The sequence below is a fragment of the Brachyhypopomus gauderio genome, unplaced genomic scaffold (assembly GCF_052324685.1).
Source record: "Brachyhypopomus gauderio isolate BG-103 unplaced genomic scaffold, BGAUD_0.2 sc175, whole genome shotgun sequence".
Lineage (NCBI taxonomy): Eukaryota > Metazoa > Chordata > Actinopteri > Gymnotiformes > Hypopomidae > Brachyhypopomus > Brachyhypopomus gauderio.
In genome coordinates, this window is record NW_027506996.1 from 235436 (window position 1) to 262181 (window position 26746).

The 26746-nt window shown below is 46.5% G+C and overlaps 1 protein-coding gene and 1 long non-coding RNA gene across 2 annotated transcripts; both read right to left on the reverse strand.

The window, feature by feature from the left end:
* Positions 1–343: 343 nt before the first annotated feature.
* On the reverse strand, positions 344–4161 carry LOC143501898 (uncharacterized). Its single transcript, XR_013126989.1, has 3 exons — positions 3469–4161; positions 674–752; positions 344–571 (listed from the first exon to the last, which is right to left on the reverse strand). It is a non-coding gene; the product is annotated as an uncharacterized LOC143501898 (long non-coding RNA).
* A 6677-nt stretch (positions 4162–10838) lies between these two features.
* Positions 10839–21531, reverse strand: LOC143501893 (ADP-ribosylation factor-like protein 13B). The gene is given in 16 exon segments (XM_076995053.1): positions 10839–14308; positions 14476–14551; positions 14686–14786; positions 14878–15018; positions 15121–15231; positions 15884–15952; positions 16227–16346; positions 17616–17718; positions 17828–17948; positions 18033–18235; positions 18379–18484; positions 18889–19138; positions 19747–19817; positions 20869–20933; positions 21257–21341; positions 21461–21531. Coding segments are annotated over 12 exon segments (1311 nt in total). The 3' UTR covers positions 10839–14308; positions 14476–14551; positions 14686–14786; positions 14878–15018; positions 15121–15184.
* Between the last annotated feature and the right edge of the window lie 5215 nt (positions 21532–26746).

Genomic DNA, 26746 nt, shown 5'->3' on the forward strand with positions numbered 1-26746 from the left:
AAATTTAGTGTTAAAAAAAGATAATTAAGTGGTTAAATGTGCTCTCTTCAGTTAAATGTGGTGGTGGGTCATTTTTGACCTTTAAGACAACAGAGCTTTTGATTTTTCCACTTGTATCATGTTGTCTGGCAACCCCCACACAAGCCTTTGTTACTGCCTTGCTGGAAGTTTCCCTATGAATTAATCTGACTCTCCTCATAATCTGTGAGAATCCTAAATTGGCCATTACCAGAGTTTAAGCCCAGACTTAAAATAAGGAGTAATCTTGTGTCACCACCACGAATAAAGGATCACTGTGCAAGCTGTACTTTATTTATTTTACTATCCACAAATTACTCAAGGACTTGATTACCGTAACAAACACAGGACTCCTGAAATATTTTAACAATACCTGGTAACAGTGGTCAATAAATAAACACATAAAGGACTTGATAAAGCAGTTCTTAGGATGCTCTACCCATGCATTTGAAAGGCCTTGGCAGGGCTTTGGAAATTGCTGAGCACATCTGGAACAAAAGGTTGCGACGTCTTTTTCTTGAAGATGTAGAAGCCGTTGGTTCAAGGTGTGAAGCTGTAAAATATAATATTTATTAGAACTACAGTAAACTTCATGCTAATTAAATGTTAGAATACTGGTATAACTATGTGCCCCTCTCAGAGCATTCTGACTTACATTCTTGAAGATGTGCAGAGGAGGAGCAAGACTTCTGGCCATCAGGTACCAGACCAGCAGCGCTCCTTGCATTTGATTTCTTGAAGAGGAAACATTAAACAAAACAAACTGACAAAAATGAGAACAAGCTATAAAATAACCAAATGTTTCACTGATTTATGGAACAGTGCATGACATCAAATGATTAGTGTAAAACATTATCCTTACCTTCCAGTGAACACAGATTGTAGGTGTCATCCGAGTGAAAAAACGGAATCCACCATGCCTTTTCACAACCACAGGCTTAAGAGAGTCCTCTACAAATATCTTTGACTTTGCAAGTGAGCAGCTGAAATTTGACTCTCACATATATTGCCATTCTCACCGATGGAGAATTCCATGATATGGTTTGTCTTTGGCACCAAGGAGAGACTTGCTACTCCAGCCACTTTTGACCCATTGTTGCATGGATTAGCTGAGATAAATTTGTCTTGCTCTTCTGGATGAACATGTATAATATCCTGTGACGCGGGAACAGAGGCGGCCGAAGGCGAGGGTTGTACAGAATGGTCTTTATTATCCATGCTGTTCAGTATGCAAACAGAAAAGCTTCAATAGCCGAAACAAGGTACAAGCTACAAGAGAAGCCAGAGAGGTCCAGCGTAGAGCTCTGATGGGGCAATGTGCAGCACTGGACCGAACGACCTGCGGGGTATAAAAGGTGCACAACATAATTATTGACAGGTGTTAGTAATGTGGTGACTGGGACCGAGGGAGTGGTCTGGTGCTCGGGGGCGTGTGTGGTGAGGCAGTGCGAGCTGTGGCCTGCGCCCTCTGGTGGCGACCCGGCCTCCCCACCGTGACATATCCTCTTCAGTAGAAAGTGATTTTTGTTCATAGGTTTGCTCAGTAATATTTTTACACAGTAGCTCTGAACCTTTCATTCCTTTGATAAATTTAAGAACCCATGAATAGTACATAAATAGCAGTGAATGTCAGAGGACAAACCAGAGTCTTCAGTTGCTTCAAGCAACTCGCTTACAGCTCTGAAGGCCTTAGTCTGGAACTGTGGCCCCTGTGGCTTTTGGTTCTTGTCTCCAAAGTGTGTCTTAGTGGTGAAATTCTGTTTGGAGGTAGTTGAAGCCATATCTTACTAACAAGTCTTACTGGACTGGACTGTTCTGGACCCAAGTGGTCCAGACAGTGGTCCAAGGTGTTGTTTTCAGATGAATATTTGCATTGCATCTGAAAATCAATGTCCCAGAGTCTGGAGGAAGAGTGGAAAGGCACATAATCTTGAGATCTAGTGAGATGCTGGTGTTGGTCAACTGTGTTATATCAAGACCAATGTTAGTGCAGCCATCTACCAGGAAATTTTAGAGCACTTCATGTTTCCCTCTGCTGACATGCTTTTTGGAGATGGAGATTTCATTTTCCAGCAGGACTTGGCACCTGTCCACCCTGCCAATACCAATACCAAGTACCAATACCAGCTTTAATAACCACAGTATCACTGTGCTTGATTGGCCAGCAAACTCGCCTGACCTAAACCCCATAGAGAGTCTATGGTGTATTGTCAAGAGGAAGATGAGAGACACCAGACCCAAAAATGTAGAAGAGCTGAAGGCTGCTGTCAAAGCAACCTGGGCTTCCATAACACCTAAGCAGTGCCACAGGCTCATCGCCTCCATGCCATGCCGCCTTGCTGCAGTAATTTGTGCAAAAGGAGCTCAGACCAAGTATTGAGTATGTTTACTGTACATGCCAACATTTCTGAATTAAAAATAAGTTTCAGTTGGTTTATATAATATTCTAATTTATAGATCCTGGAGTGGAGAGTCTCCTGGAAGTTCTCTCCTTTGTCTTGACACATTAGATTTATTGACCTTTATTTGATCCACCATCTAATCTTTTAAACTTTTTAACTGTTTAAGTAAGAAAACAAAAGAATAACGTGAATGCAAATGAAATAAATCAAAAGATGTACAGTTGGAGAACAAACAGCAAGGGTCACATTAGCTGAGTGGACATTACTTGAACTTGTTACCCCATTTGAAGAACAGATACCATATTGTATTTTACACTACTGTTGGTTATTGGCGAGGTTTATATGCTGCATATGAGACTTAAAAGGCTAGTACTTCTCATTCCATGATGCTGGATGGCACTGTCAAGCTATAGCAAAAATATCATTTTATTTCATAATTCAATAACTTGACTAAATATTGTCCAATGAGGACAAACAAAGAGTCCTCCAAGCACTTCTGGGAAGTTTGTTTACTTGGTGGTGATTTAAAACCTGTGGCACTTTTGAAATGAAGAGTTTTTAGGATGTAGATTATTCTGCCTTAGGGTTGTAAGAAGTCCGAGGGCACCAATGAAATTTATGACCCCCTCTTGTTCCTGGTAGGGATGCTGAACCCTGCCTTTGAAGGTGCTGATAAGCTTATGGTGTTTAGGTTCATCCTAATTTATGGCTGGGTGATTGAGTAACCATGGAGCCAAAGTTGCTTTGACCTTGAAAACTGATGGTAAGATGGTAAAACTCCTTGCGGATGGTATTCATATGGGCCCATTTGCCTATTTTGATTGCAACCAGATTGGAGCCCAACAACTTGATGTCCCATTGGTCTGATCCTACGTCTGCTTTACTTACAACCCCAACAATGTATGATGGTCCTCTTCCTGCACACCCTACTCCACAGCCCAATCTTGTTGCAAGTATTGCACATCAACTTTGTAGCTTGACAATTTCATCATTTTTGCACCGTGCTTTCTGAAACCTTCCAGTGTCTTATTTTCTCCTTTTGACTTACCATGACACTTGCTGCACGTATGAGTGGCCTCAATCTTCACGCATGTTGCCTCCCCTTTCTTGTTGACCTGTGAAGCAACCTCTTCCCACGGCCTGACCGTCTCAGTGGTCAGTGCTCACATCAGCTCATTTTCAAGTTGCAACTTCTGTGAGGCATCTTTGCCTCACAGTCTATGGGAAAATCCAAAGTTCAATACCATTTCAAATAGTCTAAGCTGTTCTAAAGCATCCTAATTACCCTGATTCATTGGGAACAGCTATTTTAATCAACAGGTGAAAAAACAGCTCTCTACAGTTGGTCTGTGGACAGTCATGGTTAAGACAAAGGAACTAAGGACCTGTGGCTGTGCGTTGTGGTTCACAAGTCAGGAAAAGGGCTATTAGACCATATTTAAATGTTTTCAAGTTCCAGTGGCTACAGTGCAAAGCATTATTAAATACAAGATGTTCAGTACTGTGGAAAATCTCTGAGAATGTGGTCGGAAGCTAAAAGTGACACCTGTGCTAGCCTGGAAGATAGAGAGGTGAAAAAGAATCCAGTGATCATCACCAAGGCCAAACTGCTCACCTGCACAACCTCTCTCTTTGTGTCACTGTGACTTCATGTGCATCACCAGCACATTAAGGTAAACAAACACTTTTATAGGATAAACACTTTTACTTGGCTTTTCAGAGGTCACAACAACTGTGTGATATAAAAGTGTCCAGGAGTGATGCTGAGATGGCTTTAATATTATAAATTATGTTGATGGTTTGCTAGCTAGTTAAAGAAAAGAGCTAAATATGCATCAGAAGCTATAGAATATTACCTTTGGAATGTTATGGAATATTCCCTTGTAATTTAAGCTGTATAGTTAACGTTTCCTGGCTTATTCAGTAACTGTCTCTTTCCTTCAGAGTGGTGTCCTTTGACAAACCAGACCAATATTCTCAGACAACTTTGCAAAGCTAATAGAACTAGTTTCAAAACAAATACATTTTGGTTTTGCATAGCCTCCTAGAGAACATTAACTTCTCTGGGGTTAAACTGTTGATACTGAGAATAGCAACTTAACAGATGCACTGACTGATTATGCACTATTATAGACAAGTTTAATCTAATAAATATTTATGTTCATACATGCATTTGTGACTTTGCATTTGAAAGGTTCCTAATCCTGTCTATGTGCAGATGGTTTTGAGCTACACGTAGCATCCTTAACAGAAAGCAGACACCGTAGACCTCTTAGTTTTGTTTGACACATTTATTGAGAAATTTTCATTAAAAGATCTAGATTTATCTATTAAGAGCTAGTGATGGGTAAATGAGGCGTCATGAAGCATTTCGACCCATAGGGAAACTGTATTGATACTGTGTCGATACTGTGTCACTGAATACTGCCACCTACTGGACCTTAAAAATCACTACAGGCAACCTAGTTGACTGATTTGATGACCTAGTCTATACAAAATGTTTTAAGTCATTGTATTTTATTGTGTATTATAGTATTTCATATATTGTTACATAAAAAAATCTTTGATATTCTTAGATACAGTCAATAAATAATGTGAACATGAAAAAGTGAATGTGTTTGAAATAAGGATGCTTGTGGACTTTTTTTCACAAATTTTTATTCAAAAAAATAAGTTTTTCCAACGTTTTGAATTTTAGTCTGTTACGCTTTTTTGAAACAACTTCTCCAGCTGTAGAAAATACTTGCTCACACGGAACAGATGAGGCTGGAGTGCAAAGATATTGTAAGGACAGCCGGAAGAGATTTGGATAAATAGTCTTTTGGTTTTGCTAGTATATCAAAGGATTCTGGAGACCTGGCAATATTGCCCTCTGCCAGGTATTTCTGCACCTCCTGGATGGCATCAGCAGTGGCACTTTTGGTTTGTCTGCTTATTTCAGCCAAAGGTTATCTAAAAACAACAATTTGGCATTTAAGTACATGATGTCCAAACAACAAACAAATAATGCTGAATAACATGCCTGATGACCACAGCTGTTGTGAAGACGGTCCAGGCTGGGGCTCGTTTGTGCGTGTACTTTTTGGCCACCATTTTTTTGATGGTCTGAAAATCATTCAAATCAAAAATACATTTAAATGAAAGATGACATAAATTGGATTTATCAACTACTACTTTAGATCATTTCCACACAAACCTTTCTGGTTGGCAAAACATATGAGGGCTCAAGGACTTGAACCAGTTCACATTTCACTGCTGCAGACTACATAGCAGGAAGCTCGCGGCTAAAAGTTGGTGCTGTTCCCTGTACTGTTCCCAGTACTGTTACTGTCCCCGGTACTGTTACTGTTCCCAGTACTGTTACTGTCCCCGGTACTGTTACTGTTCCCAGCCGGTTTCAGTGGAACAGTTGCTGTCCGCGTTTGAAAGATCAAGCTCTCGGCTGGGAGTACACGTACGTCCGCTAGCATCTAGCTGTGACCCGCTAGCATCTAGCCCCGGTTCGCTAGCATCTGGCTCCGGTTCGCTAGCATCTAGCCCCGGTTCGCTAGCATTTGGCTCCGGTTCGCTAGCATCTAGCCCCGGTTCGCTAGCTTCTGGCCCCGGTTCACTAGCTTCTAGCCCCGGTTCGCTAGCATCTAGCCCCGGTTCGCTAGCTTCTAGCCCCGGTTCGCTAGCATCTAGCCGTGATCCGATAGCATCTAGCTAGAAAAGAGCAAGCTCTCGGCTCGGAGTACACCACGAACATCTACTAGTCGAGAGTTTGCTCTTTCAAATGCGGACAGCAACTGTTCCACTGAAACTAGTTGTGATCCGCTAGCATCCAGCTCTGACCATCACTTTGCTGTCGACTATATTGGACACTGAATAAACAATAACACGTAATAACTTGGTGTGTGTCATGAACTTTATTGATACTGATGTAAACCAAACAATCAATAGCTGACGTCCCTTGGCTTGCTCCTAGCTAGATATTGTTAACTAAAGCTGTCAGTATCATTTGTAATATTATAATATATATAATAATAATATGGACTGTTTTACCACTCCGTATGATGACTAATGGAACCAGCTATACGTTAAATAATAGTTACCTCGCTAGTGCTAGCTGGTGTTAGCTTACCCTGGTATAAGTGAATAAATTATTCTACAAACAATTTGTAGCCTTTATTTAACTTGGAACCGTTCGTTGTTGAATGTTCTCCAACGATACTGGAAACGTATTTAAAATTCAGTCTCGGCAGCGACGACAGTGATGAAGTAAATACACGCTCCATGCCGAGGTGAATTGACAACTATCTTCTGCGAGTACCGGAACTTGTTTTACCCGGCGGTGACGTATTTCCACTTTGTTGTGAAAACGGCCCATGTGTTATGTATGATGCATGTGTTGCTTTTCTGGCTCAATGCCTTATAGGCATGCAGCAAGCCGCTGAATTTGCCCCTCTGAATCATTTCACCTGTGCGCTTTACTCAATATGCCGTGTTTCCAGTTAGATTTGAGGCATAAAATGATGCTGGGCCAGGCCAAAGTCAGGCTCCTCATACATATATGAACTAGTTATGTATGATCCAATTGAGTTTTGCCTGGCCCAAGACCTTACAGGCATACAGCAGGCCTCTGAACTTGAATGTGTGATCCATTTCACCTGTGCGCTTAACTACTCAATATGCTGTGTTTCCAGTTAGATTTGAGGCATAAAATGATGCTGGGCCAGGCCAAAGTCAGGTTTCTCATACATATTTACCTACTCATACATACTTACCTACTCAATATGCCGTGTTTCGAATTAGATTTGAGGTATTAAATGATGTTGGATCAGGCTAAAATCACGTTCCTCTCTTAGGGAGTGACCTGTTCTTCATGATGCATTTGTTATTTCTCTGGCCCACCATCAATAAGGCTTTCAATAAGCCTCTGAAACTGCCCCTTTAAATGCATTTCACCTATATGCCCACTGCTCAATATATCATGTTGTGTGCGGGTATTACTTCTTCCGATTAATTTGTGTTCTAGAACAGCATTTCTGTGTTTTTAGTTTTCAAATCTAAGAATATGTTTCCTTACGTTAGAAATGCTGACGAATTCAATCATGTACAAATCACGTACAATTGGAACAACTTGAAATAGAAACCATTTACAAAAGGAATGCTTTCATTACATTTTTATTTTTTTTCTACATTCACAAAATCAGTATGGGAATAATGAATAGTTTTTTTGATTTTCCGATTATAATTGTCAATTGAATATCAAATGAACAAATGATACACGGATTGAAACCACTCGATGTGTCGTGATAAAAAGGGAGCACAAACGAACAAAACAAATACAAGCCAGGGAAGGGAGCTGGCTGAAAACAAAAGCACATGGAGGAAATCCACTCAACGTGTCGTGATCAAAAAGGGAGCACAAATGAACAAAACAAATACAAGCCAGGGAAGGGAGCTGGCTGAACACAAAATAACAAAAACTAAAAAATATATAGAGAAGAAACAGCTTGGGGAAAACTTGAGAAAGGCCAGAAAGGGCGCAGGAGAAGAGACCTCGAAAAATAGTAGAGCGAGCGAGAGAGAAACGACTGCTCAATAACCGGGTATAAGGCTGGCTGCAAGAGCGAGAGGCAACAAACAACTCAGCAGTGAGGCACTGCAACCGTGCCCATTAAATAGGGGAAGGCACAGCTGCAGGTCCTCACCACTGATTGCGTCTCCCATGAGTATTAGCTTGTGGGTTCCCTCCAGTGGCGACAGGAGGGATGGTCCTGGACCCAGCCCTGACATTACCACGAGTATTAGCTCGTGGGTTCCCTCCAATGGCAACAGGAGGGATGGTCCTGGACCCAGCCCTGACAGAGCCCCCCCTCCTAGGCCTGAGACCCCGTGGGCCCAGAGCGATGGCCCTGTCGCGGTAGAAGCCAGAAATCAGGGCTGGACTCAGGATACGGGACCGGGGAACCCAGGAGCGCTCCTCGGGGCCGTACTCCTTCCAATCGACGAGGAACTGCTCGCGACCCCGGACACGGCGCACGTCCAACAAACGGCGGACGGTGTAGGTGGGGAACCCGCTAACGACACGCGGGGCGGCAGCCTGCGGGCCGCCGCACAGAAATGGCCGAAGGAGAGACACGTGTAACACGAGATGGAGGATGGAGCAATCCTCTAGGTTTACTGTGCGGTGCCTTGCCCCGATTACAAGTCTCACAGGTGGCCACGAAGGACCCGACCGCCTGATCCATCTGAGGCCACCAGAACCTCTGTCTGATAAACTCCAAAGTCCTACATGCCCCAGGGTGGGCCGTGAAACGTGCCGTATGACCCCAGGTAAGGACCTTGCGCTGCACCGCGGTAGGCACGTAAAGACACCCAGGTGGTTCCCCACCAGGACCAGGCTCCTTAGGGAGCTCCTTAAGGACCAGTTTTTCAATGTCCCACTCAATGGGAGCGACCACCACCTCAGGGGAGAGCACGGTCCCGGGGGGGTCGGTCTCGGGATCCGGCTCCCACTGCCTGGACAGGGCGTCGGGCTTCGTGTTTTGTGACCCCGGGCGGTAGGACAGCGTAAACTCAAAGCGGCTAAAAAACAAGGCCCACCTAGCCTGTCTGGGGTTGAGCCGTTTGGCCTGCTGGAGGTAGGACAGGTTTTTATGATCTGACCATACTAGGAAGGGATGGCAGGCCCCCTCGAGCCAGTGGCGCAATTCCTCAAGTGCCAGCTTGACGGCTAATAACTCCTTGTCCCCCACGTTGTACCTCCGCTCATGACCTAAAAGAAGTATTTAGTAAACGTAAAGCCGGCTTCTTACCCATTCACACAGCTCACGACATCTCCATCGATCTCCAGCATAACACTTCTCCTCCTAGGGGGTGGTTGTTTTCATTAGCTTTGCCCGAACGCAAAGCTATGGAGTAATACATCCAGGAATCCCTTGCTGTTGGGATTATTCGGCCGTCCACGTCTCCAGCCGGGGCTGGATTTTTCTTTGTGGGGAAAAAGGACGGGGGGGCTCAGGCCCTGCATTGACTACAGGGGTTTGAACAAAATCACAGTTAAGGACCGTCATCTCCTTCCTCTCATGTCATCCACTTTTGAAGCATTACAGCAGGCGTCGGTTTTCACCAAGTTAGACCTGCGGAGTGCTTACAACCTGTTACGGGTGAGAGAAGGAGATGAGTGGAAAACCGCTTTCATCACGCCCTCACTCCTTCTAGAGAATCACCTGTATGTCAAGCTAGAGAAATCAGTTTTCCATGCTGAAGGGGTTTCATTTCTAGGGTTCATGGTTTCGAAAAACTAGCTGGCCATGAATACAGCTAAAACTCGCGCTGTAGCCCATTGGCCCACTCCCACGCCTTGTTCAACGCTTCCTTGGTTTCGCCAACTTTTACAGACGCTTTATCAAGGGCTACAGTTCCTTAGCTGCCCCTCTTTTCGCTCTCACCAGTAAGAAAACGGAGAGGTTCGTATGGACCCCTGAGGCTCAAAAGGCGTTTGAGGACCTTAAGAAATGCTTCATAGGGGCTCCGGTTTTGCGAGTGCCCGACCCTGAGTTACCCTTCATCGTAGAAACCGACGCGTCCGACATGGGAGTAGGGGCCATCCTGTCCCAACGGGTGGGCGAGCCACCGCGATTGCACCCGTGCGCTTACTTCTCGCATCGTTTTACCCCCGCAGAAGTAAGCGCACGGGTGCAATCGCGGCGGCTCGCCCACCCGTTGGGACAGGATGGCCCCTACTCCCATGTTTTCTTACTGGTGAGAGCAAAGAGAGGGGCAGCTAAGGAACTGTAGCCCTTGATAAAGCGTCTGTAAAAGTTGGCGAAACCAAGGAAGCGTTGAACAAGGCGTACCGACGTGGGAGTGGGCCAATGGGCTACAGCGCGAGTTTTAGCTGGATCCATGGCCAGCTGGTTTTTCGAAACCACGAACCCTAGAAATGACACCTCTTCAGCATGGAAAACTGATTTCTCTAGCTTGACGTACAGGTGATTCTCTAGAAGGGGTGAGGGTGTGATGAAAGCGGTTTTCCACTCATCTCCTTCTCTCACCCGTAACAGGTTGTAAGCACTCCTCAGGTCTAAACTTGGTGCAAACCGATGCCTGCTGTAATGCTTCAAAAGTGGATGACATGATAGGAAGGAGATGACGGTCCTTAACTGTGATTTTGTTCAAACCCCTGTAGTCAATGCAGGTCCTGAGCCCCCCGTCCTTTTTCCCCACAAAGAAAAATCCAGCCACGGCTGGAGACGTGGACGGCCGAATAATCCCAACAGCAAGGGATTCCTGGATGTATTACTCCATAGCTTTGCGTTCGGGCAAAGCTGGTGAAAACAACCACCCCCTAGGAGGAGAAGTACCGGGGAGGAGATCGATGGAGATGTCGTGAGCTCTGGGAATGGGTAAGAAGCCGGCTTTACGTTTACTAAATACTTCTTTTAGGTCATATGCGACAGGGACCTTATCAAGTCCCTTGATCTCTCCCTGGCCTTCCCCTTGGGGTGTCCGGAGAGGAGTCAAGCACGACTTCTCACACACCCCACCCCAACGACTGATGGTAAGATTAAGCCAATCTATGTCTGGGTTATGGCATTGGAGCCAAGGGGAGCCCAAAATAAGTCGGAGACTGGGTGCTGCTATAACGTAGGGGGTGATGGTTTCATGGTGAGTACCTATTTCAACAAACAGAGGAACATTTTGGTGGGTGATTTGTCCAGAGGTAAGCACACAACCATCGACTGCAGATACCGAGAGCGGTTTGTCCAAGGGGACCAGGGGAATAGCGAGAGACGACACAAGAGAGGCGTCGATGAAATTACCCGCGGCACCCGAGTCGACTAACGCCAGCAGCCTATGTTCACTGGACCCCCTCCATGAGATGACCACCTGGGGAGTTAGACCTGAAGCAGGGGAATAGCTGTCATGACCCATCGGGTGTACCCTATTCACCAATGGGTCTGCTCTTTTCCCTGCAGTTCGGGGCAGTTAGCGATTTTGTGTTCGGGGTCCCCACAATAAAGGCACCTACCCCCGCGTAAGCGATCTTGCCTCTCCACTCTTGAGAGACGCGTGTGTCCCAACTCCATGGGCTGTTCGCTTTTCTCCTCGGTCTCGGTCGCTGTTTTGCGCAAAGGGGGGGGGGGGGTCGGTGGATGGGACATGTTTACCCTGTGATCGCCGGTGTTGTCTACAGTTGCGTAGGCGATTGTCGATTCTGATGGTGAGTTCGATCATGCTGTCGAGGTCAGCAGGAGGGTCCCTGAGGGACAACTCGTCTTTGATTACCTCGCTCAACCCCTCTGTATATATGGCCCCTAAAGCCTCTGATCCCCAATCGCTTTCTGCCGCCAGGGTATGGAATTGTAGGGAGTACTCAGCAACCGTTAAATTGCCCTGGCGCATACGCAATAATTTTGAACCTGTTAGGCCGCCGGATGCGGGGTGGTAAAACGCCTGCCACATAACCTGTGAGAAGCAGTCAAATGTCGCGCAGGCTGTTTCTCCCACACGGGGGTGGCCCACTGTAATGCCTTTCCTGAGAGCAGAGCCATTACGTATGCGACTTTGGACCGTTCAAAAGGAAAACGTGAAGGTTGTTGCTCGAATATAAGGGAGTATTGGAGCAAAAACCCCCTGCAATCATCGGGATCACCGTTGTACCGCGCAGGAGCGAGCAGTACAGGCTTGCAACGAGCAATGTTGGCTGACTCGGGTGATGCGGCGAGAGCGAGAGCGCTAGGGGAAGCGTTAGATTGACTAGCTCCCTGGACAGCGGTAGAGATGTTTTGCAGCTGAGCTAGGATCTGTTGTAACGCCTGTTCGTGCCTACCGATAGCCTGTCCTTGCATAGCGAGAGCTGATCTCAACTCGCCAATATCTAGAGGGTTTGCCGGGTCCATAGTTGAGGCTGAGTTGTTCTGTAACGCGAACCCCCAGGGAACAGGGGACTCGCTGGGTTTTTGTAGGAGATGAACCCAGGGGCAAAACCCAAAAGAAAACACGACAAACTGAGACCTCTGCCACTAAGCGGGAAACGCGGAAAAAGAAAACTGAGTAAAAACTCAGAAAACGAAAACAAAAAACACACGGAGGAAACCACTCGATGTGTCGTGATAAAAAGGGAGCACAAGCGAACAAAATAAATGTAAGCCAGGGAAGGGAGCTGGCTGAAAACAAAAGAACAAAAACTAAAAAATATATAGAGAAGAAACAGCTTGGGGAAAACTTGAGAAAGGCCAGAAAGGGCGCAGGAGAAGAGACCTTGAAAAATAGTAGAGAGAGAGAGAGAAACGACTGCAAAACAAAAATCCAGAAAAATACATTGTATGATTTTTAAATAATTAATTTCCATTTTATTGTGTGAAATAAGTATTTGATAACCTATCAACCAGTAAGAATTTTGGCTCTCACAGACATGTTACTTCTTCTTTAAGAAGCCCTCCTGTTCTCCACTCATTACCTGTATTAACTGCACCTGTTTGAACTTGTTACCTGTATAAGACACCTGTCCACACACTCAATCAGTCAGACTCCAACATCTCCACAATGCCCAAGACCAGAGAGCTGTGTAAGGACAGGGATAAAATTGTAGACCTGCACAAGGCTGGGATGGGCTACAGGACAACAGGCAAGCAGCTTGGTGAGAAGGCAACAACTGTTGGTGCAATTATTAGAAAATGGAAGAAATGCAAAATAACGGAAAATCTCCCTCGGTCTGGGGCGCCATGCAAGATCTCACCTCGTGGAGCATCAATGATCTTGAGGAAGGTGAGGAATGAGCCCAGAACTACACAGCAGGACCTGGTCAATGACCTGAATAGAGCTGGGACCACAGTCTCAAAGAAAACAATCAGTAACACTCTACGCCGTCAAGGATTAAAATCCTGCAGTGCACGCAATGTGCCCTTCCTCAAGCCAACGCATGTCAAAGCCCGTCTGAAGTTTGCACATGACCATCTGAATGATCCAGAGGAGGATTGGGAGAAGGTCATGTGGTCTGATGAGACAAATAGAACCTATTGGTTTAAACTCCACTCGTCAAGTTTGGAGGAAAAAGAATGATGAGTACAACCCCAAGAACACCATCCCAACTGTGAAGCATGGCGGTGGAAACGTCATTCTTTGGGGATGCTTTTCTGCAAAGGGGACAGGATGACTGCACCGTATTGTGGGAAGGATGGATGGGGCCAGGTATCGTGAGAAAATCTTTGGAGGGAGCTTAAAGTCCGTGTGGCCCAGCGACAGCCACGAAACCTGAAGGCTCTGGAGGAGATCTGTATGGAAGAGTGGGCCAAAATCCCTGCTGCAGTGTGTGCAAACCTTGTCAAGAACTACAGGAAACGTCTCATCTCTGTAATTGCAAACAAAGGTTTCTGTACCAAATATTAAGTTTCTTTTTCTGGTGTATCAAATACTTATTTCACACAATAAAATGGAAATTAATTATTTAAAAATCATACAATGTATTTTTCTGAATTTTTGTTTTAGATTCCATCACTCACAGTTGAAGAGTACCTATGATCAAAATTACAGTCTTCTACATGCTTTGCAAGTGGGAAAACCTGAAAAATCAGCAGTGTATCAAATACACTTGTTCTCCCCACTGTAGACTGTGGTGCGCTGGAGGAAGAGGACGAGGGCAGCGGGCGCAGGTGGGATGCGGCAGCCGAAGAACTGCAGGGGCTGGGCTGGCTCTGGCTCGGCCGCACTGTCTTTCCCTGGCCGATGAGGAAGGTCAGCTTAGGCCTGTTTGGTGCTTCCGGGATGGCCGTGGGCCGCACGGGTTGAGATGCGGAGAAAGAGAGAGACAATCCAGGGCCCGTCTTCGAGACGCTGCTGCTGTTGCTGCTGCCAGGCTTTGAGCCACCGTGGTCCTCCTTCACGGGAGAGTTATTCTGCAAAGTGAACAGCGGTCAGTTATGGGAAATCTGAATATCATGAACAGAAAGTAAGAGTTTAACAGTGTAAACAAACAAAACACAGCCCTCTCAATTATACTAGTGAACAATAACAACCAGTTCCCAGTCAGATTTCCTGGCATGGTGCAGTGGTGTGGTGATACCTTCGCCATGTGAGGAGGAAGCTGTGGACCGATGAAGGAGGTGGAGGTGTACTGAGGCCCGTTCACCTTGGCCGTGCTGACCGGGCGAGGGGAGCAATGACCGGGACCATGGGTCACAGAGTTACAGTCAATAAAAGTGTATAAAATGCCTTTCTAAATATTCCACTATTCAAAAATCTGGAGCTGGTTTAAACATTAGGTTGAACTTACCGGATGTAGAACAGTAAGTATGCTTGTTGGTTCAGCACTGATCGTATGTCATTTACAGATACTGATCCATCGTTCATCTCATACCACTGCTCATTACCAGACTGAAATAAAAACATTATTCCATCCATTAGCTAGAGTAGAAACTCTAGTGCAAAAACGTAGAGAATGCTGAAACCGCGCAGCACATCAAACCTTCACATAGCAGTAGTAGTGTCCGGCGTGGCAGCTAATCCCGGAGTGGACCAGCACAGCGTACAGGCCGTAGAGCTGTGGCTCTCCGTGGGACTGTGACATGAACGGACGCATGTCCAGATACTCTGGGTACCTCATGTCCTGCACAGGGGGACAGAGAACAGTTGTGCAACGGCATAGATCACGTGAAACGACTAAGGAAAGTGTACAACAGTGCGGCAGAATTAAGTACGGTGGCCAAACCTTTGCAATTTTGTCTCCGTTGAAGTGAGCGAAGCGCTTTAGAGCAATGGTGAGGACATTGGAGCTACGGTGGACGGTAAAATCTCTGAGGCTTGAACCATTTTCTTACATCTACAAACACAACCAAATTCACAATGAGGACAGAAAAGATAATAGGCAACACAGACCACAGTAAATTCATCACTAGTGGTCCCATGACAACAAATAGAGCTTGGTTTATCTCCAGAGATAAACCGGTGTGCCTCATACTTATACAAGATAGTCTTGCCGTGTGTTAAGGGACAGAAGTAAAGAGAACCTTGAAGAAGTTGATGAGGTGGTTTCAGAGAAGCGAAAACACACCTCATATAGTACAGAAATGTACAGACGACATTTATAAACACAACTATTCGTACGCCTTGCTGGGGGGGGGTGGCGAATGCATTTGGGTGTCTGCTACCTGTTTGTTGTTGCCATAAAGGCAATCCCCGGCATTGTTTTGAGATTGTGGTGCGCGATTTCAAAATAAGAGCGGATAGCGCGAAGACAGGGACGAAAAGTGCGGCACGAAACAGACGCTTAATGAGGCGCAAATGTGCTCTGGGGACGGACACACAGCAGGTAATGGGAGAGATGGCGAGGGGGTCGTTAGTGACGGGGCGAGTGCAAGGAGACCTGGTCACAACATAAAACTGGGAGGGGGGAAAAAAAGGTGTTAGTGGCTCATGCAAGAGGACGCAATTTGGGGGGGGGGGGGGGGGGGGGGGTTGAACAGTGAAGTTACCAGAGTGCCGTGTATCTCCAAGCGGCTCAAGTTTAGGAAGTCTAGAAACTTTGGGAGTTGCCCATCCAACTACAAACAGAAGTAAAATGACGCATTTGTAAAAACTCCACCAAAACACAAAAGGCAGGTTATGGAAAAACCGAGGTCAGATTAGGGATTCTTTGGAGTAGACTTCCATGTCGGTTTCACCGTAGTTATAAGGTAGCATATTGTTTTCTACAAGCACAATTGGAATTATAAATGCTACAAAAAATAAATTATACATTGTGTAAAACAAAAAAACAGTGAAGTCCAGTGACTTTCACGTGTTTCAGTGCTGCTGAAGTTTGGCTAGAACTTTCACCTGGTGGAGGTGGTGGAGTGGGGCTCTAGGTGGAGACCTAAACCATCAGAGGTTCAACCCTGTTGTTTCTCCACCTCAGACGCAGTTTCCTCCTCTTCTTTTTGACCTGGTCTGCTGGCCCTGAGGAGGAGATAAAGCCTTTTAGCAGCCTAGATTAGGTTGCCAACGATCTGTTTCCCAGGGTGTCTCAGTTCTGCTGACTGTTTGATGACCCTAATTAAATAGCAATTGTAGTTTTTATTAAAGCCATCATTTTAAGTGTTAATTCAGGTTAATATCTAAAGCAAGGCTATCAAGTTCTACTGGTAGAAGCCCGCAGCTCTGTATAACTTAGTGCGCGACATGTTTTAACATTAGTGATTAATTTCATCAGCTAATCAAGTGTTTGCTGAGGTGAGTCAGGTGTGTTAAGAGGGGAAAATGCTGAGGGATGCATTGCAGATCAGAAAAGAGCGTGGACCTAGGGGACTAGAGCGTGGACTTAGGGGACTAGAGCGTGGGCCTAGGGGACTAGAGCGTGCGCCTAGGGGACTAGAGCGTGGGCCTAGGGGACTAGAGCGTGGGCCTAGAGTGTGGGCCTAGGGGACTAGAGGGTGGGCCTAGGGGACTAGAGGGTGGGCCTAGGGGACTAGAGGGTGGGCCTAGGGGACTAGAGCGTGGGCCTAGGGGACTAGAGGGTGGGCCTAGGGGACTAGAGCGTGGGCCTAGGGGACTAGAGCGTGGGCCTAAGGGGACTAGAGGGTGGGCCTAAGGGGACTAGAGGGTGGGCCTAAGGGGACTAGAGCGTGGGCCTAAGGGGACTAGAGCGTGGGCCTAGGGGACTAGAGCGTGGGCCTAGGGGACTAGAGTGTGGGCCTAGAGTGTGGGCCTAGGGGACTAGAGCGTGGGCCTAGGGGACTAGAGCGTGGGCCTAGGGGACTAGAGTGTGGGTCTAGGGGACTAGAGCGTGGGCCTAGGGGGCTAGAGCGTGGGCCTAGGGGACTAGAGCGTGCGCCTAGGGGACTAGAGCGTGGGCCTAGAGTGTGGGCCTAGGGGACTAGAGTGTGGGCCTAGGGGACTAGAGCGTGGGCCTAAGGGGGACTAGAGCGTGGGCCTAGGGGACTAGAGCGTGGGCCTAAGGGGACTAGAGCGTGGGCCTAAGGGGACTAGAGCGTGGGCCTAGGGGACTAGAGTGTGGGCCTAGGGGACTAGAGTGTGGGCCTAGAGTGTGGGCCTAGGGGACTAGAGCGTGGGCCTAGGGGACTAGAGCGTGGGTCTAGGGGACTAGAGCGTGGGCCTAGGGGGCTAGAGCGTGGGCCTAGGATACTGGTACTACCAAGATAAAGGAGATAAGTAATCACTTTAAAACAACTTAATACATTTTATTTGGATCATATGAAACATTCTGACCTGATTTGGTGCTCTCAACATCCTCCTCCTCTGGTTTGCTTCTGCAATCCAGAGCGCCGCCCTGCAGGGCGTTCTCTCCCTTTCCCATCTCCTTATTGTCCTCCTGAAATAATTTACTAAATTAACTGAAGTTTGAACAGCGGTCTAATTAAGAGGACAGTCAGGAACATTGAGGCACATTAAACACCTCATTGGCTGGGAGGGAAACCTGCCTCATGAACAACACTGTTTATTGGCTGGATGGGGCTGGGCATGTTGGCACCCTCCTCCTCCTCCTTCTTCTCCTCCACTCGCCTCTCTTCCTGCTCCGCCTCCTCACGCTCTTTTCTGTCCCTACAGGAAGAGTAAACCCTTCAAAATATATATTTCACCAGAACCAACACAGTACTGTCTCTCTCACACACACGGTTTCCTGACCTCTCTTCCCGTATTATCCGCACTCGTTCCGCTCGCTCCTTCCTGTCTTGCTCCTCCCAGGCCCGCTGCTTGGCCGTGTCCCTCTGCACACGCTCAGAGATCGCCTCGTAGTCCTCGGCGATGTTGCTCAGGAGCCATTTCAGGCCTCTCCTGATGGACTTGTCCACCGTCCGGCCGTAGCCCAACACCGCCGAGCACGGCTCCTGGTGAGGTCAGCACAAGTTCAGCCTCGTCTCGTTGGCTTGTTTTCTCAAAGGTACAGCTGGATTGTACCCCCCCCAAGGAAAACCTTGTAGGCTACCAAGTTTCTCCCCACTGTGAAGATGCTCACTGAATAAATACTCACAAGCTGACAGCGACATTTTTGCTCATTGACCAGCTTCTCCAGTGATAGGCTCTCAATGATGTCGGCTTCAGGCAATGCTCCTTCCTGGTCCTGCTTATTGGCCAGTCTGGGGGGGGGGGGGGGGGGGGGGGGGGTATAGAGTGAGCTGTGTGTGTACGCCAAGTGAAAGCTCTCACAAACACATGACTCAAGGTCTGCACTTCAGAGCACTGAAGAGGGGTGTGTGTGTGTGCATGTATGTGCCTAACACGGACAAAACACAAACAACACCGGACAACCACTACATCCTCATGGTGTCTGCCGTCTGCGATGTTGTGTCTCGTGATGTCTGTTACCAAAATATCACGTTGGAGAACCATCTATGACAGGAGATGTCATGTGGAAGATCTAAGGTCTGTGCTGCTCACAGTGACGTTGTAGGAACTATGGTGTGCAGGGGTGCTCTGAAGGCTGCGAGGAGGTGCAGGAAACGAGACGCGTGTGAGACGTAACGAGAGACGTGCCACTCACACTAGGACGGGCTTGCCGGCGATTCGAGGGTGTCCGAGGACCTCGGCCATGGTGGCTCTGGTCTCATGGATCCGCTGGATGTCGCTGGAGTCCACCACGAACACCACGCCGTGCGACTCTGAGTAATAGTTCTCCCAGATGCCGCGGATGCGCTTCCCGCCGCCGAGGTCGAAGATGGTCACCTGGAACTTGCCTCGTTTCAGGTCCACCTTGGAGAAGCCCACCGTGGGGGCCACATTGACTGGGTTCTCTGAGGGAGAGACATGCGTTACTGTGAGACTACGGTGCGCTTAGCGACCCGCAGTAGCTTTAACCTTGGAGCGAGCTGAACTTGTACCGACTCCGAGAGCGAGACTGGAGAGTTTCAGCCTTTACCCAGAGCTTTACTGCTCATCTCATTAGCGTCCGTCTACATCACACCCTGCTCAAGGCTCTATATCTAACAGGGCATTGCATTGAAGAATATTTAGCTGCTTCTGTCTACTGGGCCAACACAAGACAATGAGACCTGCAGGGGTGGTACGTGCTCGTTACTGTGAGATATGTTGAATGCTAAAATGTTGGGAAACAAAAGCAAACTACTGTACTTTAGAGCCACGCCTTAAAACACATTACAATATTTAGAAGACCTTTTATATATTTAGAAGAAAAGATAGACTTTGAAAAAGAAGAGAATAATAAGTAAATAAAAGCAAGAAATTGCAGTTACAAATGACAAACCAGTATATTAATCACGATATGCTGTATGAAAGGGTGGGTATAAAACACTATGGCATCTGCACCTTGCCATTAGGAGTTTAAGGTGATGGATGAATGGCATACCACACACACACTCACACACACTCAGTGTAGCCTCACCTCCCTGAATGCCCCGCACGGTTGCAGTCTTGCCAGCGTTGTCCAGGCCCACCATCAACAACGTCACCTTCCTGTGAGCACACACAAGCACAACGCTCAATGACTCAGGCTGCGTGTGGGCACAGCCCCGTGAAATGTTCTGGCCCAGGACTGCCACAGTGTGTTGGGATTAGCTGGGGATTTGCACTTTAGTCCTGAAGGATTAGTGGCCAGGTTGTTGGAGGGCAGTGTTAGTGTTTAGCATTCGGTGACACTAAATTAGCAGTAGGCAGCAAGCTTTATCACCGACTTTAGAGTACTCTTTACGTTGGGGTTGTGGTTTGAGCTGTATACTCAATCAAGGGAAGGACTCTGGGTCTTCCACATCTTAGTGTATAGCTGCAACTGGGATTAACTAATATTTGGCCCAATTCACTCTCACCGTAAAACAACTTACACCAGGAAACAGTAGAACAGGCGTACTCAACTAAATTTGTCCGCGGTCCAATTTTGGCAGATACCTGCGAACGTAAGAACCGTGACGGAGTGTTTTTTCAATAGCCAGGGCTCTCAAGTCTCACGCATTGAGCGTGTGACACACGCATTTGACCGTCTTCACACGCTCACACGCCACACTTCCGATTTCACACGGCGAGAAAAAAAAAATCTAGTTTATTTACCTCCGATCCATATATATATATATATATATATATATATATATATATATATATATATATATATATATATATATATAATATATATGTCGCCCTCCACTGGCAATCGATCGCGATATACAAACCCCCCCCCCCCCCCCCCCCCCCCCCCCGACTTTTTTTTGACCGTGTTATATACTATATGACCTAACACAAGGATTGTCTGCTACGGAGGAAATTCAAATGACGGGGGGGGGGGGCTTTCTTCTTTCATGAAACTTTCTTGTCCCGGGCCCCAGCAAGACTGTCAACTATTCGTACGCCATTGTATATGCTATACAATACTTTGTCTAAATACATAGTACTTAGAAAAACAGATAAAAAAAAAACAGAAAAACTATTAAGAAAAACAGATTTAAGCTCCTCTACACTGCAATTACGTGGTCGTGCAGATTTATGGACAGTTTATAATCAAAATACACTGACTTACCTTGCAGGCTTACGCCACCTTTTCAGCCAGCTACAGCAGCTCGCCATCTCACTAAACCTTATAATCTAGCTTTATAATCAAGCCTAAATGGTCAAGTATCTAAGAGGTTAGGTGAGTGACAGGCAGGGAACGACACCGTGATCGGTCTGTGTCCCGTTAGGCTGTAGGCTGCTTAAACCCTCCAAAACACTTAACTAACTAACTTAACTAACAGGTAAACTAAATACAATTTAAACACAGATATTTAAAAAAGAAAGGTAATTACAGATATATACAGAAAAACAGTTGGTTTTGATATAGTATGTATTAAACTTGGTCGATCCACGATCGTTAAAGGTAGCGCTAGCTAACTTTAAAATCAAAACAAGACGCTTTGGTTGCTGTTTACGCAGCGTTCTCTGGCTGCTATGGCTGCAGGTGATTTCATACGTTCTGTCCCGCTGGCACGACCGTCCATCTCGGCAGTAGCGCCCCTAGTGGACGGTGTGAGGATGTCAGGCCCAACACCTCACACGTCTCGGTAGCCGCTAAGCGATACAAGAGTAGTTTAGTAACTTTTATTCTGTGAAAAGAAACCGATTACATTGCATACTTGGAGTCGAGGTCCAGTTTTTGTAACCTTCCTACACTCTTCAGTGACAAGTTATGATCAGTGGGATTCATTTTGGAATAAACAAAAACATTTTATACTTTCATATATGCATTTTATTATTTTTTTAGGACAAACATTTTGATATAAACCCTTGAACCCATCCCAATTATATATACCATTTTAATTTTTTTCAAACATTTACACAAGATAGAAAAAAATAACAAATAAGTAAATCACTGTTGCTCTTTGGAACAGTTCTGACATGTTTCTGTTGAGAATATATTTCTTCTCTTCATAATTCTGTTTAAAGAGAAGTCCTTTAGCAGGACACATAACATCAATGCTTTAGGAAGTTGTATGACTGAGACACACACACACACGCGCGCACACATAAGCACACTCTCACACTTTAATAGTTGAACCCGTCAATGAGATGGAAAAAAAAACATTTTTTTAACAGATTTATTTATTTATTTATTTATTTATTTATTTATTTATTTGGCCCACCTCTACCCCCCCCCCATCTTTGGAGGACAACTTTGTTTTTATGTACAGATTTAAATGGCAATTATAACAATTCTGTATAATATATAGTATAGTGATAACAATATATAGTGATAACAATATGCAAAGTAATAATTATTGGGGTTAGGTGGACCAAGAAAAGAGGGGGAGAGAAATAATAAAAAGGGAAAAGACAAAGAGGTAGGAAAAGAAAGAAGAAGAAAAAGAAAAGAGGAAAAAAAAAAAAAAATAATAATAATAAAAATAAATAAAACACGCAACCAGCTCAAATGACCACTGCAAAGAAGAACAGAAAGTAAACCAAATACATATAGTACAGATGAGTGCGATGCATGGGTGTGTGTGAGTGTGTGTTTATGTGCAACCTAAAAGTGCAACATAGGATAGATGTATGGAATGTACTTACCAGCAAGGGTGGGTAGCTGCGACAACATTCCCCCAGAGGCCAGAGGCGGGCAGAGAGAGACCCGGGAACCCCACCCGCCCACGGCCCCCCACGGAGCGGTGGAGTACCAGAGCCGCACTTCCCAGAAACCCTCACATGCCCGCCCCCGCAGGCGGGAGAGAGAGACCCTGGACAGCGCCCCACCAGTCAAGGAGCGCAGGTCCAGGGGAACCAGAGGGAACAGAGCGCCTCCCCCCCAGGAAGCCCCCCCCCCCCCCCCCCCAGGGGCCAGCGGCAAAGCCACAGCGCCACGCGCCCGGAAAGCCACCCACCACCCGGCCGCCCCATACCACCACCGCCCAGGGGAGCGGGCCAACCGCCCCTACGCCGGGGGGCCAAGCCGGACTCCGGAGCCCCAAGGCGCCCCCCCTCTGGAGTGGTGCAGTAATCTCAGGGGAGCATCCGGGAGTGAACCGGGCACGACCAGCCCCGACCCAGAACCAGCTGTCCTCACCCATACACTCAAATTCACATTACATTCGCCCCTATACACCCCTACCATGCACACACCCACCCCCATACACATATACATACACTCAAATTCACCCTCACACCTCCAAACCTGGCCATATATCCCCTCCCTCCAACACGTACTCATTCATCCACCTATTCAGAAACAAGAAGAAAACAAGGACAAAGACACACACTTATCCAGACTAGCACACCCTCTGCGGCAGGGGCAAATGGCTGGACCAGCAAGGACCGGTAGTGGTCCTAGGAAGCCACCAGCCCAGTCCCGTGCCAGCGACCCCCCCCCCCCCCCGCCCCGGCAGGGAGCAGGAAGCGGGTGAAGGAAGGCCTTCCCACCCCTCCACCCCCAATGTTGTGTGTAGGTGTTGGTGTATATGCATGTGTAGTAGTGTGTGATACTATGGTGCAGTTAAAATTGAGGAGACAGGTGCTAGGACAAACGTGAGTGCATGTCCACACCGTCCCCTCAAAGGCCCTCAATGTCTAAAGTGCAGTAAAAACTGAGGGACAGACAGTGGTGAGGAGACGGGTGAACCATGGCAGCAGGCCCACCTCGTCAACCTCTGGGTACATGCCTGTCCCCAGAATCCTAAATGAACAAGGATGTGTGTGTGTGTGTGTGTGTGTGTGGGGGGGGTGGGTGGGTGGGAATGCTTAGGTCCAGAGGAAAGGGTCCTCTGGAAGAGGAGAGCCAGCTTGCTAGCTGGCTCATTGAGCACCGAACTTCACTGCCCCCCCAGCTCAAGGCAGGGAGCGGTCGACCGGGGGAGACCAGGGCGGCAACCCTCCCCACCACAGAGGTGGGACCAAGTCAGTGTTTTGCAAGTCTCAAGTAAGTCCAAGTCTTTATCCTCAAGTCCCGAGTCAAGTCTCAAGCAAAGACAATCAACTCAAGTCAAGTCTCGAGTCAAGACAGGCAACCGTCAAGTCAAGTCCCAAGTCTGAAACTTGGAATTTCAAGTCCTTTCGAGTCTTTTTTTTTTTTTACAGGCACCAACGCTTTACGAATGCTACGCTGATGCGTTTACTCGTTTTGTTGGTGTCCGCCAGCCAAAAGATGACAGATCATTTACATTTTATCTTCTCTTAATTACATAAATGTACTTAAACAAGAATGTTTCGTTACATCATTTTACACGAAAATAGCAAGCTTCATCGTAAGCAAGATGCTGTCATTACGAATGATTATTCTAAACATTTGGATAAAATGTTTAAAGATAGACTAAATAAAATGTTAGGGTTATTTTTTCATTGTTTTCTGTTATTGTGGGGTCACGGTGTAGCCTACTATTGTTACCTGGAGATTCAGTGGGGTCACATATTCTGATGGCTGCCGTCAGAATTGATGACCCCAGTTAAAAAGGCTCACCTGTACATCCCATTCATGATTTCTTTGTTGGCTGCAATGGTGAGGGGATGGTAAATCTTGTTTAAGTACATTTAAGTAATTAAGAGACGATAAATGTAAATATAAACATCTGTCATATTCTGGCTCGTGGACACCAACAAAACGAGTAAAGAAAGTGCATCAGCGTAGTTTACGTAGCATTCGTAAAGCATTTGTGCCTCTGAACAGAAACTGTGAAATAGCGCCCCCTGTGGTCACAAAACTCGACGGTCACAGAATCTGGTGTAACGCTGGTCTGCGTCAGAAGGACGGAAATGAAATTAATGGGGCGCACTTTATAAATATTAATATGCATTTTAAAAGATTTGGGGTAAAAAAAAAAATCAAGTCTTTGCAAGTAAACAGGTTCAAGTCCAATTCAAGTCCCAAGTTATTGGTGTAAAAGTCCAAGTCAAGTCTAAGTCTCTGAATATTTTTTCAAGTCAAGTCAAAAGTCTTAATATTAATGACTCGAGTCTGACTCGAGTCCAAGTCATGTGACTCGAGTCCCCACCTCTGCCCCACCACCACATCCAAGCCCGGATCCACACCACCCCCACCACAGAGAGCAGCCGGTCCGCACATCCACATACACCTAGACACACATTTCCTTCATACACGTATGCATTCACACACATTTAACCCATAAATATATACATATATACACATATACATACATACATCCATCCATATATATAAATATATACATACACATACATACATATATACATATATATCTACACATACATATACACCCACACACGCTTGTCCCATATACACCACACCCCTGTGTATGCACCCACAACCATACCAATCGCACAGTGATCAAACGATGACAGACATCAACAGTATTGAGGACATGCTGGTCGGAGTCCGGAACCCTACCTCCCGGCCCACCCCAGACATCCCCATCATCCACCACCCCACTCCCACCACCCAGGCACCTCGGAGCCCCAAGGCCCAGACCCAACGCCCCGACCCAGGCCGACCGACCCACCCCACCCAGCGGCGCAACCGCAGCGGCGCAGGTCCCCCCGCACGGGCAGGGCCCCAGCTCGGGGTCGGGGGGCCCCAGGCACCAGGCCCCAGGTCCCGCCACCAGGCCCCACAGGGGAGGCCAGCCACCCCGCCAAGGGCCAGCATCTGCTCCCCCCACGCCCCGGCCCCACACCCCAGAGCCCAGAGGGAGCGCCACCCAAGCCCCCCCCCACCACCGCCCGACAGGGCAAGCACATGTCATCCCAGGTCGGCAGCCCCGGCCCCCCCGCCCCGAAAGTGGCCGGCACGAGCAGTCTCCCCGGGGTCGACCCCCAGCCACCAACCGGCCCTCCGGGAGCTGAAGCCCCCGCCAACCACCCCAACTAGCTAATGGAACTGATCAGTGGGAACCAAAGAGAATTAAATTCCTCCAACTGGTCTTTAGAGGAAGCAGACATTCTCTCCAGACAGATGTGATCAAGTAATACATTTTTGTAATGAGTAATATGCAGGCGCTTTTTCGTTTTCCAATTGATAAGAATGGTTTTCTTGGCGATGCATAGGGCAGTGAGAACTATGTGTGATATGTCTGCCTCTGTATCTAATTCACTGACGTCTCCTAAGATGCACAGTCTGGGGGAAGTTGGGATGCAGCTTTTAAGCCCCGTGGACAATTCTACACATACCTTCTGCCAGAATTCCTTAACAGGCCTACAATCCCATATAGCATGCATATAGTTATCAATTATATTGCCTGTACAGTGGGTACATATGTTTGATTGTGCTAGGCCCATTTGGAACATCCTTTGTCCTGTATAGTGTGTTCTATGAAGGACTTTGTATTGTATAAGTTGTAAGTTGGGGCTTTTACTTATTTTGAAGATATTTGTACATATGTCGGTCCAGAAATGTTGATCTGGATTAATAAATAGATCTCGTTCCCATTTGGCTATCGGAAGGGAGATTGAGTCATCAAATTTTAACAATAATTTATACAGTTTTGATAATAATTTAGGAGTATATAGATTTAAAAATTCAGTTATCCATGCTGATATTTCTAAATTCAGTTGATTGCGGTTGAATCTCTGTTGAATGATGGATTTTAATTGTTGATATTCCAGAAATCTACTGTTGTTTATTCCATATTCTGATACAAGTTCCTGGAATGTGACAAAGTTTCCATCTTTAATAACATGTTCTAAATTTTTTATTCCCCTGTCATGCCATGATGAAAAATGTAGTACTTTCTTGTTCTGACAGATGTCTGGATTGTTCCAAATGGGTGTTAGTTTGCATGGGATGAGTGGGGACCGAGTTAATTTAAGGAATTCCCACCAGGCTGTCAGTGAAGTATTTATATTAAGGCTTTTAAAACAGTCCTGACGCTTAATATTAGAGCTAATATTTTAACAGATATTTACTGTAAATCGATACAGTATTTTTCTGTCTTTTTCATAATAAGAGAATATACCTGTAAAAT